This window comes from Panthera pardus, unplaced genomic scaffold (genome assembly GCF_024362965.1).
Source record: "Panthera pardus isolate Hobbes unplaced genomic scaffold, ASM2436296v1 HiC_scaffold_7, whole genome shotgun sequence".
Taxonomy (NCBI): Eukaryota; Metazoa; Chordata; class Mammalia; order Carnivora; family Felidae; genus Panthera; species Panthera pardus.
In genome coordinates this window covers 72914584-72931285 of record NW_026527002.1, presented here as the reverse complement: position 1 = coordinate 72931285, position 16702 = coordinate 72914584, and the positions used below count along the sequence as shown (strand labels likewise).

General features: G+C 55.3%; 1 protein-coding gene across 1 annotated transcript in view; it reads left to right on the top strand.

The window, feature by feature from the left end:
• OC90 (otoconin 90) overlaps positions 1-16702 on the top strand; it is a 30301-nt gene that overhangs the window by 12709 nt on the left and 890 nt on the right. The window contains exons 7-14 of the mRNA XM_053896169.1: positions 1787-1915; positions 2080-2121; positions 3612-3662; positions 5625-5672; positions 7533-7586; positions 11432-11548; positions 12571-12742; positions 15199-15305. Of these exons, the coding sequence (XP_053752144.1) occupies positions 1787-1915; positions 2080-2121; positions 3612-3662; positions 5625-5672; positions 7533-7586; positions 11432-11548; positions 12571-12742; positions 15199-15305 (720 nt within the window). The remainder of the gene's footprint in view (positions 1-1786; positions 1916-2079; positions 2122-3611; positions 3663-5624; positions 5673-7532; positions 7587-11431; positions 11549-12570; positions 12743-15198; positions 15306-16702) is intronic.

Genomic DNA, 16702 nt, shown 5'->3' with positions numbered 1-16702 from the left:
ATCATCACTGCCACGGACAACATCATCGCCTCTGCTCCGAGCCCCTCGAGGGCTGGATCTATGGCATCCGTGCCTCGCATGGAGTCGAGGCACCATAAATGCTTCTTGACGTGAAAGAATAGCCCATCCGCAGGTTGTGTGATTTATGATTTTATACTGTAGCCACCCTGGGAGCTTGGGAAAGCAGATGGCTTGCAGCTCCCACACTGTGTGATGTTGGAACAGTCACTCAACAAGTCAGAACCTCTGCCCGCGGAGGAGAAAACCCCGTGCAGAGATCTGTTTTGAGAATTAAGTTAAACAATGCTTCAAGGTAAAACAGGGGTACCTTTGTTAAACGTAAACAGTGCTCCCGTGTGAAACAGATACCACGGTGACTGGCCTATGTTAAGAAGTCAGCAGTGGAAGCGTAAGAGAGGCAGTGATGGACGGATGAGGTTTGTGGTTGCTGCTGAGTCGGTTCAAATCTCAGCTCGCCACCCTGCTCACCATGTCACTCCAGGGATTGTATTTCACGTCCCTAGATGATCCCGGCAGAAGAATTAGAAGAGGCAAAGGCATGGGGGGGAGCACGGCACCTTGGGGGCACGGTACATTGGAGCCGTTCTTTACGGGCACCTATCATGTGCCAAAGGCTTTATACCCAGGAGATGCGATTGTCCTAACAATCTTATGAGATGGACTCATTATTCCCTGTTTTCAAATAAGGGCAGGAAAGCTCAGAGAAATTAAACAACTTGCCCAAAGTCACATAAGCGGCTAAGTAGCAGCGTCAGGGTTTGAACCCGGGTTCCACTGACCCCAAAGTCCAGCTAGCGAGGACTGGCTGAAGTGTGGCGCGTCGGGAAAGGAGTGAGGAGGGGCACGAGCCTAAATCCCTGCACAGTGAGCACGGAAAACACCGTCCATCCATCCATCCATTCATTCGTTCAGCAGGTGCATACTGAGCACCTACCTACACTGGGAGCACCTACCTACACTGGATATCTAGGTCCTGGGGATACCCTGACCTTCTCAAATCTCCTCGTGGCTGCCAGGCACTGTAAAAATACCAGAACCAAGTGCTAGAGTGTGTTAGCGACAGGAGCCGTGGAGGGAGATAAAGCAGGGGAAGGCACAGGGAGGGCTGGGGGGGGAAGGCCCCCTGAGAAGATGCCCGCGGAGCCAAGACTGAGGCACAGCAGGAAGCAAGCTGGCGGCCGTCCCGGAGGTGGGCACCGCCATGCCAGCGGCTTGTGGGTGTGCCTCGATGTACGCGGTGCCCCCCGTGCTTGGGAGATAGGCCAGACAGTCAGAAAGGGGGTGAGGAAGCAGGAAGGAGATGAGCTCCGAGCGCAGCTTTTACGTCCATTGGGAAGTTGTCGGAAGGTTCTAAACCCCCGGAAAGACATGGTTTGCCCTGAGTCTCGAAAGGCTTGTCCTCAATGAGCGTGGACAGGGCAGTAGGTTTGGGGTCGGGGGCGGGGGGAGGTCACTGACAGAGCCCAGGCACGAGCAGATGGGGGCTTGGCCCAGGGAGGGGTGTGGAGGTGGGGATATGTGGTCACACTGTAAACAGGTCGAAAGTAGAGGCCCGACGGTCGGGGGTGAGCGTGAGAGGAGGGGGCACAGAACCCAGGTTGGGCCTGCGCAGCCGAAGCTCACGGAGCCAACAGGGTGAGAGCAGGACGCCCACAGGGGGAGCGGGACCCTGGCAGGCAGATCGGGGTCAGGGTGGAAGGTCGCATTAGCTCTTGGGATTCCCAGTGACATCCTCCCACCTGCTCTGCCCTTGCTCCGTGCACAGAGTCCGGGGACCCTTGCGAGCACCTGCTGTGCACCTGCGACAAGGTTGCCATAGAGTGCTTGGCTCAGTCCAGCATCAACTCTTCCCTGAACCTTCTGGACACTTCCTTCTGTCTGGCTCAGCCTCCAGGTGGGAAGAACCGGGCCCCGCGTCGGTGGTGGGGCCTGACAAGCTGGGGCGGGAGCCGGCACGGGAGCCTTAGTTGCCGCGTGTCTTCGGATGCGAGTCCGGCCCCTTCCGACAGTCCCCCAATCCGCTGCCCTGAACAGGCTTCCCAATGTGTTTCTTTGCAGAGACGCCCAGCACGGGAGAGCGGACCACGCTTCCGCCCAGAGGTAAGGCCTCCTAGGGAGGCTGCTCCTCGGCCCACAGGGGCCAGGCTACAGCTGGAACTAGGAGATACCCCCCCACCCCCCCGCCGGGCCTGCCTGAGTGACCCGTGGCACTGGAGATGTCCCCCCCCTACCTTCCCCTGCCCAGGAGACAGCATGACTGCTGAGAAACCCAGTTCAAACATCCAACAGCAAACGGCCCTCATGCAAACATCGTTCTTTGCCACGTGGACAGGGGTGCGTTTAATCCAGTTAAGGTGTAGACCCCGGGTGCTTTCTCTCTTGCTCTAGAGTCAGGGCCCTGGTGTACAATGAGGGCAGGACAGGGTCCAGTGCTCTGTAGGGGAAAAGGCTCCTCGTGGCTGGGTGAGCTCCTGGCCGCGGAGGCCTCCAAAGAGCAGACAGGCTTCCTCCCTCCTCTGCCTTCCAGAACTTACCGCAGAAAGGGCAGTCTGGGCCCAGACAGGGGCTCCTTGCAGGGGAGGCTATTTTTTGTCCCTCCTCTTAAGACAGGCCGCCTACTGAAGCCAGCAAGTATTCATTCCTACTCTAAAACATGCGTCTTACGGGAAAAGCGAGGGTTCAGCTCACGCCGGGCGTTCCTCGTTCACCAAAGATTGCACGGCCTCTCCGTCCCGACGCCACGGGTGCCCGGGGATGGGAATTTCGAGGTGCGCTTTGGCAGAGCGCCCCTCCTTTCCTGGGGCTGGGGTCTCCCTCCCAGCCCCGCAGCGTTTGTCAAAGAAGCTGAGGTCAACGCGCCCGCGCGTGTGAGCGTGCACGTGCGCAGGAGTGTGCTGGTGTAGGGCGTGCGCACATGCGTGGCTATGGGTGTGTGTGTGCGTGTCCTATTTCGATGTATCTTCTGAGTCTGGTTCGCTTTCGTCCGTGCCGTCTGCCTCCCTTTTTTTTTTTTTTTTAATTTTTTTTTTGTAACGTTTACTTATTTTTGAGACAGAGAGAGACAGAGCATGAACGGGGGAGGGTCCGAGAGAGGGAGACACAGAATCCGAAACAGGCTCCAGGCTCTGAGCCGTCAGCACAGAGCCCGACGCGGGGCTCGAACTCACGGACTGTGAGATCATGACCTCAGCCGAAGTCGGCCGCTTAACCGACCGAGCCACCCAGGCGCCCCCGTCTGCCTCCCTTTTGAACGGAGGTCTTTCTAAGTCGGGATATCACAGTTCACAAACCTTCGAGGTCTGTAGGCCTTTCACTGCCACAGCCTGGGTCTGCTAGGGTCATCTTCCCCGGCCAGAACCCAGCAGGGGCTGCAGTCCCTCCTGTGCTGGGGCCCCGTAAGCATCCCATGTCCCGGGAGGTGTAGGGGAGACAGGGAAACCCTGAGACAGGACGAAAGCCCTTGTCTGGCAACAGCTCTCGCGGCCCCCTCCCGTCTCGGGCCAGCAGTCCCAGCCTGTCCTCTGAGACCCGAGGCACTTGGTCTGGGCACAGTGTTCCATCAGTCATTGCTTCGGGGCTTTCTGTTTCAGTGGTTCCTGTGGACCCCGCAGACACCAGTGCGATGGCCGTTTCGGGAGAAGGTGAGCACGAGGGGCCAGCGTGTAGCCCAAATACCCACGCTGTGGTTGTGCCATCTGCCTGCCTGCTGGGACTACTTCCCCTAAAATGCCCCCTGCCCGGGATTGCATTGAGACTGCTCAAGAACATTCCAGAGCCACTCAGTTCCTCCCGACCCCTGCATCTCTTCTCTCTTCACTCTGCTTTCTCCCACACCCCTCTTCCCACCTCGGTAGAATTGTCAGATGCAGGATAGTCACCCTCGGTCCCCTGACGCTGAATTTCAGATGCGCCACAAATACTGTTTTAGTAGAAGTATGTCGCAGAATTTGCACGGGATATACTCATACCGAAGAGTGATCTGTCACTCGCGTGAAATCTGAATTTAACTGGGCATCCTGTATTTTTTATTTGCCACACTTGGCAATTCTATGCCTCAGGGGGATCGCCCTGCACCGCCACCTTCCCAGAAGTTTGAGCCTTTCTCTCCTCCGCGGCTGCTGCCGTGAGAGAAGACGCACGAGCTCACTGTGCAGCTGATCCCCGGCTGCCCTCCACGTCCAAGGGCATCTCATCCCCAACAGCTCTCGGGCAGCCCGTGCCTTGGACTCCAGGTCTAGGAGAAGAGGCAATGGCACCCGAACCCAGCCAAAGCTTCACCATGTGCCCCGCCCGCACGGCAACCATTCCCCGCATGACCCACAGTGGCCACTTCCATCAGGAACCGAGCCTGCGCCTCGGGCTTCGCTGCCCACGAGACAATCTCCGAATCACCCTCAGTTGGCACATTTTCCACTTTCTGCAGCCTCAGCCATCATCACCCTGGGCACGGTGCAGAGAAAACACGCTTCGTAAGGAACCTAGAGTCTAACTGGCAAAAGAGAGTTCGTGCCCTCACACGTCGGTCCCCCAGCACTTAGGCACACACACCCATGACCTAGCAGTGCCCACAAATGCCCTCCAGGAAAGGAGGGAGCCTGAATGCAGGAAGAAGCTTCAGTCACAAGGGGAAAAGACAAAGGGCCCGTGACTGTTCTCACCATCGTGTCATGCGACAACCATGCTTTGGAGTCCAGCAGCTTTGGGATGGACTCCTGGCTCTCCCATTTTTCAGCTGTAGGACTCTGAAAGCATGGTTCGCCCTCTCTAATCTTCCATTTCACTTCAGAGAGCCGCGACTGGCCTTTTTTTTTTTTTTTCTGTCAAGGGCCAGATAGTAAATATTTTAGGCTTTGTGGGCCATATGGTCTCTGTCACAGTGACCCAACTAGGTCATTTGGACTGGAACCATAACATCGGTACCTGGATGGGTGTGAACGTGTTCCGCTAAAACGTTATTTGCAAAAACAGGCTGAGGGCTGAGCCAGGGTTTACCAGCCCCTGGAAAGGGACGGTTACACCAGTCCTCCGGGGTGACAGGGGATTAAATGAGAGAGAGCGTGGGAGGATTCTGGGCCAGCGTCTTCTTCGGAAGTCTGGTGCGGCTGTGAAAAAAGCAATGCGGGACACTGGACAATTTGCTTCAAATATTAAATCTCATTTAACGCTCACACAACCCGATGAAATCATCAACCCCACACAGAGATGGTAAAGTGAGCTGGAGAGAGAAATTGTCCGAGACATGGAGCTGGGTGGCGGACTGGGGTTCGAGGCCTGTATGGCGTTCTGTCCTTACCGCTAGACTGCACCCCTCCTTCGGGTGCCTTCCCCCGTGGACCTGCTCCAGCAAGGGGACATAGTGTCTCGTTCTCCCAAAGGGGCCATTGGCTGGTCTCTTTGCCTACAAACAGGCCTGGTGCTAATGTGGCCCCTCGTCCACTTGATGGAGACCAGCGTGTCCATATTCCTCATCAGACCGCCATGGGCTTCCTCTCCTCAGCCCCCCAGTCCCTCGGCCCCCAAAGCTGTTTTGTTTGCAGGCGACCCCTGCCTGGCTTACGTGCTGAGCTGGGCGGGTAATTGAAGTGAGTGGTTTCTTTCCACAGTGGCTCCTGAGACCAGAGCCGACCCGCTGACCACGCCCTCCAGGACAAGTAAGCAGAGAAGACCCCGCAGGAGGACAGCACGGGATCTGGTGGCGACATGCCATCTAAATATACATGCTCAGTTCTGATGACGGCTCTTTGACGGGCCCCGGAAGACACATTAGTATACCCACTTTTCAGATGATGTAGGAAACGGGGGCTCCGGGAGGTTAAAAGTTACAGGTGGTTCAGCACCAGACTCGCTGGACTGGTCTCTAACCCAGTCTCGGGTTGTAAGACTTGTCCCGTCTCGTGTCGTTCCGTCTTGTTCCGTCTTGTTCCGTGTCGTGGTGACTCACGGAGAACAGCCTCGTCCCTAAAACCATCTAGGCCAATGTGTCCTCGGAAGAAGTAATCCAATCATTTACTTTGCTTGTGGTGATGAATAACCATGGACTCTTTACTAATAAGCATATATCTCTCATAATAACCATTGACTAATTACTAAGAATGAATAAACAGATTCCTTGGTTAACAGGCAGTGACATCACAGAGGACTTCAATGTGTCGGCCCGTTCCTAAGCCCCTACGCCCATCCTCTGGGTTCATCCCCCTGGTCCTAGGAGGCCCCATTTGACAGGTAAAGGAGGCGCTCTGAGGGGCAGTCGTTTGCCTGGGGTAAGACAGCGTAGTAGTCCGTTCGTTCTGAACCTGCGAATTTTACTTTGAAGGGAACCATCTTTCCGGCTTAGAACCTCGGAGGTTCTGTGTCCACTTTTCTGTGTCCACAGCAGTAGACTCGCGAGCCCGATCTCGACGTATCACCATGGCAATCTTGACCCTTGACACACTGAATTTAAGGCAGTTTCCTTCCTTCCCCCATGGTGCTGGGAGTTACCACCACTGGCTCTCTGTAGTACGGCCAGAAGTGCAACAGCCCCCTAGCTCAGTGGTTAGGACAGCCACCTCTGGCCAAGTGGCCCGGGGAACTGCATTCTGTGACTTCCTGGCTCCATGACCTACAGTAAGTGACCTGTCTTCCCTGTGTGCCCCCGTTCTCATCTCTGAGTGAGGGTGAGCACAGTACTAATTTGTGGGGTTGTTGTTTAGGACGAGCAAAGCACTGAATACTGTGTCTGGGTTGTAGTAGGTCTTAGTCTGTTCCTGCTGCTACAACAAAATGTCAGTAGCCTGTGAACAACGCAATTTATGTCTCATGGTTCTAGAGGCTGGAAGTCCAAGCTCAAGACACCAGCATGGTCAAGTTCAGGGACGCCTGCTTCCTAGACAGCCACCTTCTTGTTGTGTTCCCACATGGTGGAAGGAGCCAGGGAGCTCTGTGGGGTCTCTTTCTAAGGGCACGAATCCCATTCATGAAGGCTCCATCCTCCTGACCTAATCGCCTCTCAAAGTCCCCAAGCTCATCCCGCTGGGAATCAGGTTTCAACACATGAGTTTGGGGGAAGCACAAACACCCAGTCTATAGCGTAGTAGGAGCCTAATCGCAGTTAAACGACAACAATCTCATTTCGCAGGGAACCGGGGCTCAGCCGTCTCCCGGAAGCCACATAGCAGGCAACTAGAGCCCTTCTGCTGCCTTGTTCTTCTTCGTTCAAAAATACGTGGTTAAAAAAAGGTTTTTGTTGGTTGAAACTCTGGAGAAGTCTGCTTTCCTCAAGTAGCTCAAAGATGCACCTGCTTCGAGACCTGCAGGTCGCGGCTGCTTTTGCCAGCAAGCCCGTGTCTGGGGAGGGCAGTCTCTTTGGCTTAGCAGCGACCCAGCCATCACCACCAGCTCCTGGGAGGTAACCAGGGGCAGAGCAACGAGCACATTGCCTCCTGTGCCCCTGGGATGGCAACCACTTCTGGAAGCCAGGGTGGGACAGACGGGAGTCAACACTGATCCTATCTCTCTTTTTTTGTGGGCAGGCGCGGGCCAAGGCCAGCAAGGCGCAGAAGCCGCTCGGACCATACCCGCTCTGGGTAAGCACACCGGGTCCTCCCGCCTGCATATAACCGTCATCCCTATACGTTTATGAGATCTGGTGTCTTCTAAAACATGGAAGAACCATGGAAACCAATTCCCTTTTACACCCTCTCCCAAGAGCAGACAAAGGAAGTTAAAATGTAGGTCCATTTCGAAAGAAAGGGAAGAAAAGGTAGAAAGGGAAGCCTACCTGATAAAGAGATGCTTTTAGAAAAATATAGAAAACTGTGTATTGTTTTCTATTTAAATCACCTGTAATTTCACATTATATAGACAGCCACTTTCAACAGCTGGAGGCATTTCCCTCTACTGTCTCCCCAGCGGCAGGGCAGCTCTATGACCTTAATTAACATGAATTAACATGAACCAAGATCCCTTGGTGCCACGGCTTTGCAAGTCTGAGCTGTTATCACTTAAAACATGAGGTGACGGGGCGCCTGGGTGGCTCAGTCGGTTAAGCATCCGACTTTGGCTCAGGTCATGATCTCACGGAGGTTCGTGGGTTCGAGCCCCGCGTCGGGCTCTGTGCTGACAGCTCAGAGCCTGGAGCCTGCTTCGGATTCTGTGTCTCCCTCTCTCTCTGCCCCTCTCCTGCTCATGCTCTGTCTCTCTCTGTCTCAAAAATAAATAAACATTAAAAAAAATCTTTTTAATGAGGTGATACTCCCCTGATATTAAATATGTTCCTATAACATGATTTTGAGTGGCTGTACCACAGTTTCTGGTACGGAAGACCATAAGTGTATTTAGCCAATTATCTCTAACATCTGTTATTGTGAATAATAGATTTAGGCTTTAAACCCACTACTTTGGATTCATTTGTCACCACAAATGCCGAGAAGCTGAATTACTGAGGGCATGATCCTTGTAGGGCTCACCCCATGTTGCCAAATTGCCCTGGAGAAAAACTGGCCCTCACCTGTGGATCCCATGACTAATACCGTGTACTATTATTTAAAAGCAAGCAAACAAAAACCTCTATTGTTTTAATAGAAAAAAAGACCCACGGTAGCTCATTTTTCCTCCTTCTCCCCTCCGAGGAAAATTGAAAGGAGTGGTTTCTGTACCCAAGAGTGGCTGGCCTCTCACTCCGGGAGCTTTGGACCAGGCCTGGACAGAATTCTCAAATCTTTTTTTTTTGTTTTAAGTTTATTTATTTTGAAAGAGAGAGAGTGCAAGAGGGGAAGGGGCAGAGACAATCCCAAGCAGAGCTCTACGTGGGGCTTGAACCCATGAATTATGAGATCATGACCTGAGCCAGGATCGAGTCAGACACTTGACCAACTGAGCCACCCAGGTGCCTCCAGAATTCCCAAATCTTAACCGAATTTATGGAGGTGGGTCCCCAGTGTCAGAGCTGAGGGCATTGAGACTTGGACCGACTTTGCCCTCAGGTGCACAGTGACCTTCTCAGCCTGGGAGTTGGGGAGCGAGAGGCATTTGGGGTGGCCGTTCAGGCAGGGTGAGGGATGCCACAGGCCCTCCTCTAAGGGGATGAGGTGGGGGTCTCATGTTTGATTAGCACCAATGATCCAGAAAGTTCTTCCTCAGAGGGGGAGGGCTTCTAGCAGGACGCTCAGACTCAGCAGAGAGACAAACGGGCTTCTGGGGCTCCATCTGCCGATAGAGTTTTCCGCCTGGAGAGCCTCCAACCCCAGACCAGATGTGTCATCACCCTCCCCGAGCGATTCTAACGGCTGCTGTAGACCGTTGCCTCCTTGCTAGGCATTCGGCTAGAAGGATTATTCACACACAAAACAGGTATCATTGGGGCGCCTGGGTGGCCCTGGGTCCGACTCTCAGTTTCAGCTCAGGTTATGCTCCCGCAGTTTGTGAGATCGAGCCCCGCATCAGGCTCTACATTGACAGCTTAGAGCCTGCTTGGGATTCTCTCTCTCTCTCTCTCTCTCTCTCTGCCCTTCCCTTACTCGCATGCACTCTCTCTCTCTTTCAAAATAAATAAACATTTAACACAGGTATTATTAACATAGTTTTAGAAATGGGGAAATTAAGATTGAGAGAGGCTAGGGATGCCTGGGTGGCTCAATCAGATTAGCATCCAACTTCGGCTCAGGTCATGATCTCATGGTTTGTGGGATCGAGCCCTGTGTTGAGCTCTGCACTGAGTGGGATTCTCTCTCTCTCTCTGTCTCTCTCCCTCTGCCCCTCCCCACCCCCCACCAAATGGATAAATAAACTTAAAAAAGTGGCAAGACAAATTTTATTCAGGTTTCCGCAGCGGGGAGGGGAGACTCCAGGGTCCCTGAGCTTGGCTGGGATCTGGGTGGAGGTGAGAGGGCCTTTGAGAGGGCGAATGGGAGGGCGGACAGCTATTGGGAGCTCCAGCAGAATCAGGGAAGCAAAAAAATTCCAAAATGGGGGGAGGGGGCTGTTTTCTGAAAACGTAGGCAAAGGCAAGTGTTGGGTCAGCGAGCATCTCAAGCTGTTAAGTTCTCTTGGCTGCCCTGCGCTTTCTCAGGCAGGAAGTCAAGGGGAAGTGGGAGGCTGGGTCATCCTGGGGACACCAGGCTGGGGTTGGTGAGCGTCTCCTTAGTGTGGGGGCAGGGCATGGATGGAAGAGTTTGTGCCGTGAATTTGAAGTTCTCATAGGTCAAGGTCGAGGCCTGGCCGAGAAGAAGGCCCAGAGGAGGCCGGCTAGAGGCTGGTCAAGGAGAGAATCTGTCAGCTCCCAGCAGTTTGGAACACGATGGAAAGAAACCCGGTCGTGGGTTTCTGTTTATGGGATTGGAGAGGGGGCCACGATGTTAGACGGAGGTTACAACAGGGCTGCTAAGGCTGTGTGCCCAACCCCCAGGGAACGGAGTGCTGAGCAAGGACACAGAAGCCCAGGGATATGAAGCAAACCAGCATGGAGGGTCTGGGGAAAGACTGCAAGTCAGGGGGCCCTTGAGATGCCCCAGCCTCACCCAGCGCTCTGGGTCCACAGAGGGTGGGGGGCGGAGCCCACGAGGCTCCCTCTGTCTGGACCAGACTGGGTTGGAGACATCCCCACCTCTGGCCAAAAGAATAGAGGGGGCAGACACAGAGCAAAGGGGGATCTGGATGGTGCCAGGGAGCCTGGGGGTGGGGGGATGGGCAGGGCCAGACCCCTGGCCGCCTCACGGCCACAGCAAGGACCTGGCACCTAACTCTGAGTGTGGCGAGAAGCTGCTCCCGTATTCCGAGGAGTCCGAGGCGGGGTCCTGCTCGCCAACACTGCTGAGGACCAGGGGCTGGCTTCAGGATCCACTGTGCTTGTTACCCCTTCATTTGTTGTTGTTTTTTAATTTTTTTTAAACGTTTATTTTTGGGAGACAGAGAGTCAGCAGGGGAGGGGCAGAGAGGGAGGGAGACACAGAATCCGAAGCAGGCTCCAGGCTCGGGGCTGTCAGCACAGAGCCCGACGCGGGGCTCGAACTCACGGACCGTGAGATCGTGACCTGAGCTAAAGACGGACGCTTACCCGACTGAGCCCCCCGGGCGCCCCACTCCTTCACTTGTGAACACCATGCCAGGCCCCCCCAGCTTGGCAGGTGCATGGCGGTTAACACAACACACACAGGCCTGGCAGGCTGTGACAGTCCTCGTTGTGGGAGGTCATCCACGTGGCATGGGCTCCCGTCCGCTTCGAGGTTATCGCGGGGAATTTGGAAATTCCCACGCAACATCCGCGGATCCCCAAGACTCAGCCCTGACGTCTGCAGACCCAGATCGAGGACACTACCCGAACACTTTGTTCTCCTGAAACGCCTGTCTGCATTTGGCCTTGATCGTGTGTCCACCTGCAAATGTCTTCTTGGGCCACCTTTTGAACATGAGCCGTCACGCTGTGCGTTTGCAGGATCCGCAGAGACGGCTGCCTCGGCACCCGGTGTAACCATCGTCCCCGCTGGCTTGAAGTCTCTGGGCTTTGCTGCGTCATCCATCAAAAGTGGCCCAGGGGAGACAACTGGAAAAGGTAGGCAGGAGCAGGCAGAGAAGCACGTGGCCTCTCTCGGCCTTGAGATCCTCCGCGTGGGTCGGGAGCAAAGCCCTTCGGGCCACGGTATCACGCTGTGACCTCCTGTCGGTGCTACCTCAAGGGGCCGCTCCTTGCCAGGTGAGCTCGGGAGACACAGACGGGCCCTGACCTGCCTGTGGCCACTCAGCTGCTGAGCCGGGGAAAGGGGCCCGCTGGTCTCGTGCTCCCACCCCTCACGCTGGCCCCCGGGGGAAGAGCGTGGGTGGCACTACCCACACCGCGGTTGTTGGAAAGAAAGAAACACCGGGGTGTTCCTAACCGTCCCTTTCTCTCCCCTCCTCCCAGCAGGGCAGTGGAGAGAGCTGCATTTGAGAGGGAGCCCAGGCCGGGAGCCCTTCGCAAGGCCCCTGGTTCCTCGGTCCCCCTCCCCCCCGACCATGTGGTCGCGGGGTTTGCACGGTGGACCGTAGCCTAAGTTGGCCAAAGCTACAGGCAGGGGAGGCAGGGAATGGGGTGGGGAGGAGGGTGCAGGAGGAGGGCAGAGGCGGAGGCAGAGAAAGAAATTCCAGGCCTCTGAAGGGAGAGCCCTGGCGGAAGGCGGGGGTTCCTGGTGGGGTCAGGAAGCCTGGGAGGCCGGCCAGGACGCCCCCAGGACGCTGGGCCCCTGCCAGGGCCTCAGGTGGACACAGTCCCTCCACTCCGTAATCAGATGTGGCCGAAAAGCACCTGGAGTCCTGACCAGCCCCCTTACCCCTCAGGGGGATTTGACCAGGAGCCTGGGCGAGGGCCGCAGAAGCCTGGAGGGAAAGGCTTGTTCTCTGAAACACAACTCGTGCCACACAGCAGACAGGGCGGTGGAGGGGGCATGGGGGGGGGGGGGTGTACTGGCGGTGGCGATTTTCCCAGGAAACGCGGGAGGCGAGGACACAGAGTTTCCCCGGACCCTCAGTACCCACGTGAATCACCGTGAATGCTGTCCCAGTGTTTCCTGCTCTCCTGACAGTCCTGCGTCTCGCCAGCCTGTGACAGGGTCACCTTCCTGCACCTGGGAAGCAGGAACATCACGTGGGCGATGCCTCAGCTGGGAGAGATGCTCTTTTGTCTGACGTCCCGATGCCCGGAGGAATTTGAAGCTTATGGCTGCTACTGTGGGCAAGAAGGACAAGGCGAGCCGAGGGATGCCCTGGACAGGTAGGGACGAGCGAGGGTGGCGGGACAGCGGTCACTGAGAGGGCCCGCTGACCGCGGCTTCACAGAGAAGCACTAGCCCACTCAGGACGGCTTGCTGCCATCATGGGCCCAGTTTCCTGATGAGCAGTTGAGGCTCAGCCTTGACTGAGGCCGTCCAGCTACGAAGGGGCAGACCTCCACGGGTCCGGACCTTTCCAGGTGGGGAGTCTAGAGCTCTTTTAGCTCTGCCCCAGGTACTGCCCTGCTGCCCTAAGAGAGTCCATCTGCCTATTTTGCAACGACCCCAAATCTGCCTATTGTGCAACGACCAACACGTCACATTGGCAGCCCCCCTCCCCCCCCGGCTGAGGGTGCCCTGCAGGTGGCCATAGTGAAATTCAGCTTCTCAATAACTTTGAAGTCTAACCGCTACGTTTTATAGCTGCCACTCCTGGAAGAATTTTCAGCGACCTCGTGCATTGATGAGTATGTCCATTCCCTCGCGTATGCACCCAGCCCGCATTTCTTGAGCTTTTGCTCGGTGCCAGGCACCGTGCTAGGTGTGGGAGACGCACAAATGGTTACACCCGAACCAAGCAGATCGAAACACGCGGCCAGTGCCATTACAGCAAATGGTGCTGCACCGGGCATGAGACGGGCAATGCAACAAAAAGACCAGCAACGCGATAAATGCCACGGAGGAGACGGAGGAAACGGGGCAGGAGCCGACCTAGACAGGAGTTGCAGGAATATTCTGAGGGCAGAGTTGATACGGCGTTAACGACTGCACATGAGGACTGCCCAGGCCCATGGCCGGCCAGTGGAGAGCTCGGCGCTCAAGAGGCGTGGGGCCCCTTGGGATGGGGGGCCACCGAAGGGAAATCGACAGCCACAGACCATCCTGGAAGCAGGGATGGCAGGCACATGGGGCATGTCACCTGTAGGTGCGATGGTGTCTGGGAGCCCGTGTCACTCACCTCCACAGGCCCTTCTGCCCTCACCCCGTCATCGAGCTCCACTGCAGGGAATCTCGTGGGGAGGAAGCGAGGGGCTCGGCTGCAGAGGCCACCTTCCGAACTTCCTTCCCACCGGGTGACACGGAAGACGTGTTTATTCCAGCAGAGTGTATAACAATCATAGATTGTCTACACTCGGAAGTTCAACAGCTCGCCCTCCGCTCTCCAAGACAGAGAACAACGTAAATACTACTGTCCCTGAGGCCACAGCACTCAGGCAGATGGGGCAAGGGGTAGAAACCTAGGGTCCCATGGAAGGATAGGGGGATGCTTTTGGAGGCCTCCTGACCACCGGCCATATTGCACAAAAACATGAGGTACGACCAGGCATATTGACCAAGGAAATCAATATGGCTTCCTTGACATTCACAGGGAAGGAATCAACACTGCCAGCCATAGTCTTGACCGAGGAAGAGGTTCTCAAATTGATACCATTTTCCGCAAGGGGGTCTTTTCAAAACCACGTATGCTTTACATTCTGGGCAACTGGGGTGACTTTTAAGGGCATTTTGATCATACGTGATTTCTGATTCATTCACTCACTACCTTCAGATTTTAACAATTATTTTAGCTACCCACCACCCCCGACCCCGGGCAGGTGCACGCACCAGACAGTGGGGCTCAGCTGTAACAACAGCTGAGTGGGGCTGCCTACGTGGACCTCCAGCCACCAGCTAATGTGACGGGCACACTGGGGTTGCTGGCAACAGGCACAGCTGATACCTTGGCTGAGCACAAGCGTTACCAAAGGCTGTGACTGGGCCCTGCTCTGGCTGTGGTCTCCAACAGCACGTGAGCACCATTTAAGGATGGGACGAGTTGCAAAGGGAGGATTTCGGGGGAGTGGCATCTCCTATGGGCTGGAGGTGTCACAAGATGCTTTCAGATGTCCGTGTGGCTAGAGGACACTGGCAACTGTGAGGCTTTATCAGGCTAAAAAGCAAGACACTGTTTCATTCATTCCCATATGGTTACCGAGGTCTTGCTCCGTGTGGGACACTTTTCTAGATGCTGTTTTTTATTTATGCTCTGCTCTCTTTCAAGGCTGGGGGCCAAGGGGGTGCCCTATGGATGTGGGATTAATTATTCTATTATGTAAAAGGTTGGAGGCAGTGGGGTCACTGCCATGCGGTTCCTTTGTGTAAACGAAAGACAGCACCCCTTCCTCAAGACTATTTCCATCTGTGGGCAAATTATTGTAATAAAAAGGAAAAGCTTTGCAGTCAACAGAGTTGTGATAAAAATACAAAAAAAGAACATTTTTAATAGTAAGATGCATACAGCGTGACTGACACGGTCTTAGATGTGGCATCTTTGTGCAGTGCACAACTTAAACAGCCACACATGGTGGTCCTATGTGCGTTGGAAAGGCGGCCTTGGCTTCTCTCACTGCTGTAGGGATTGTGGGAGAAGCAGGCCTTGAAGGAGCGCCTTGGGCAGCTGGGTTGTCTTTGGTCTTAGGTGCTGTTTTTCCCACCACTGCTGCCTGGAGCAGGTGAGAAGGCTGGGCTGCCTGCTCGAGAGGCTTCCTCGGTCACCGGCGGAGTGCGTGGACGGTACAGCCAAGTGTAAGTGCCGCGGGCCCGTGCAGCGAGCCGTTCCCTTCGTTCACGTCAGCGTCACGTACGGCTCATGCCTACTGATGCTCCCCCCATCACGTTTTCGTCTAGAATGTGATTTAACACTCTTAACCGTGAGGCACAGTTAGGGCCCTATACTGACGAGGGCCCTGAAGTTCAAGAGGCTAAGTCACCAGCTGCCCGCAGAGCTGGCGAGGAGGGGACCGGGGATAACATCAACAGCCCGTGCACACGCAGTGCCTACCACGTACTGGCCTGAGCTCGCAGGGTGTGTTAACGGTTAATACGCCCAACTATCCTCTGAAGGGGCGCCGAGTCTCCCCTTTATGAGGCGGTGGCCAAGGCCAGGGTCACACAGGCAGAAACAAGTCAGTGGCAGGAGTGAGGCCCGGAAAACCATGTTGCCGAGGACCGAGGACAGAGTCCTCGTGCTCGAGTGCTCAAGGGTCTCGTGGCATTTTTCTTCTCTTCCTAAGAAGCAGAAATCTTTCCCCAAGTGAGACCCCCGGGGAACCCCATAAAAAGGGAGAGCCCTGGCCGATGGGAGAGATGTGCCTACGGCCCCCTCCCCCCTCCCCCGGGAGCCTCGGCGGGGACGTCTGAGAACTGGCGTCCCTGTGAGCGAGCGTCACTCTCACGCGCCTCGAGCCCGCTTTTAGAACTGGCTTCATTTCCTCATCACACACATGATATCCACCCCCAACCCCACGCCATGCAACATTTGAGAAATCGGGTGGGGTTGCCAGACCTAGCAAATAAAAATCCATGAACTTGCATTTCAGATAAACAAATAATTGTTTAGTGTAAGCATGCCCCGAATGGACATAACTTATATGAACACATTTGTCTGAAATGCACATTTAACTGGGCATCCCGTATTTTGTCTGGCAACGTTAAAACAGATCGGACAACAACTACTTCCATTTGACGAAGGCAGAAAGTCTGGCCCAGAGAAGTAACGGTTCCTTCCAACAAATATTTCCCGAGTGCTAACTCGGCAAATGGGTATCAGGGATCGACTTAACTTAGGTGCTTGAGCACATGGGCTCTGCCAGCAAGGTCCTCTGTCCAGCAAGAGGGGAAGGTGGAAACAGATGATTAATGCACAACGTCATTAACACACAACGTGCTGGAAGGTAGAACCATAGTTAGGATTTGATGAGTGTCCACAGGAAAGACCCCCCCCCCCTTTACTGAGGGGCGTCAGGGAAGCTTTCTAGAGGAGCGGATGCCAAGGGGAGTCTTGACAAACGGGTAGGAGTTAACCAGGAGGAGAAAGCGAGAACATTCCCAGCAGGGAGATCACGTATGCTGGATGCCAGGAGGTAACAAGATGGCGGGTGGGGGGACAGGGCCGAGGGCCAGACAGGCCGGCCACGTCCTTC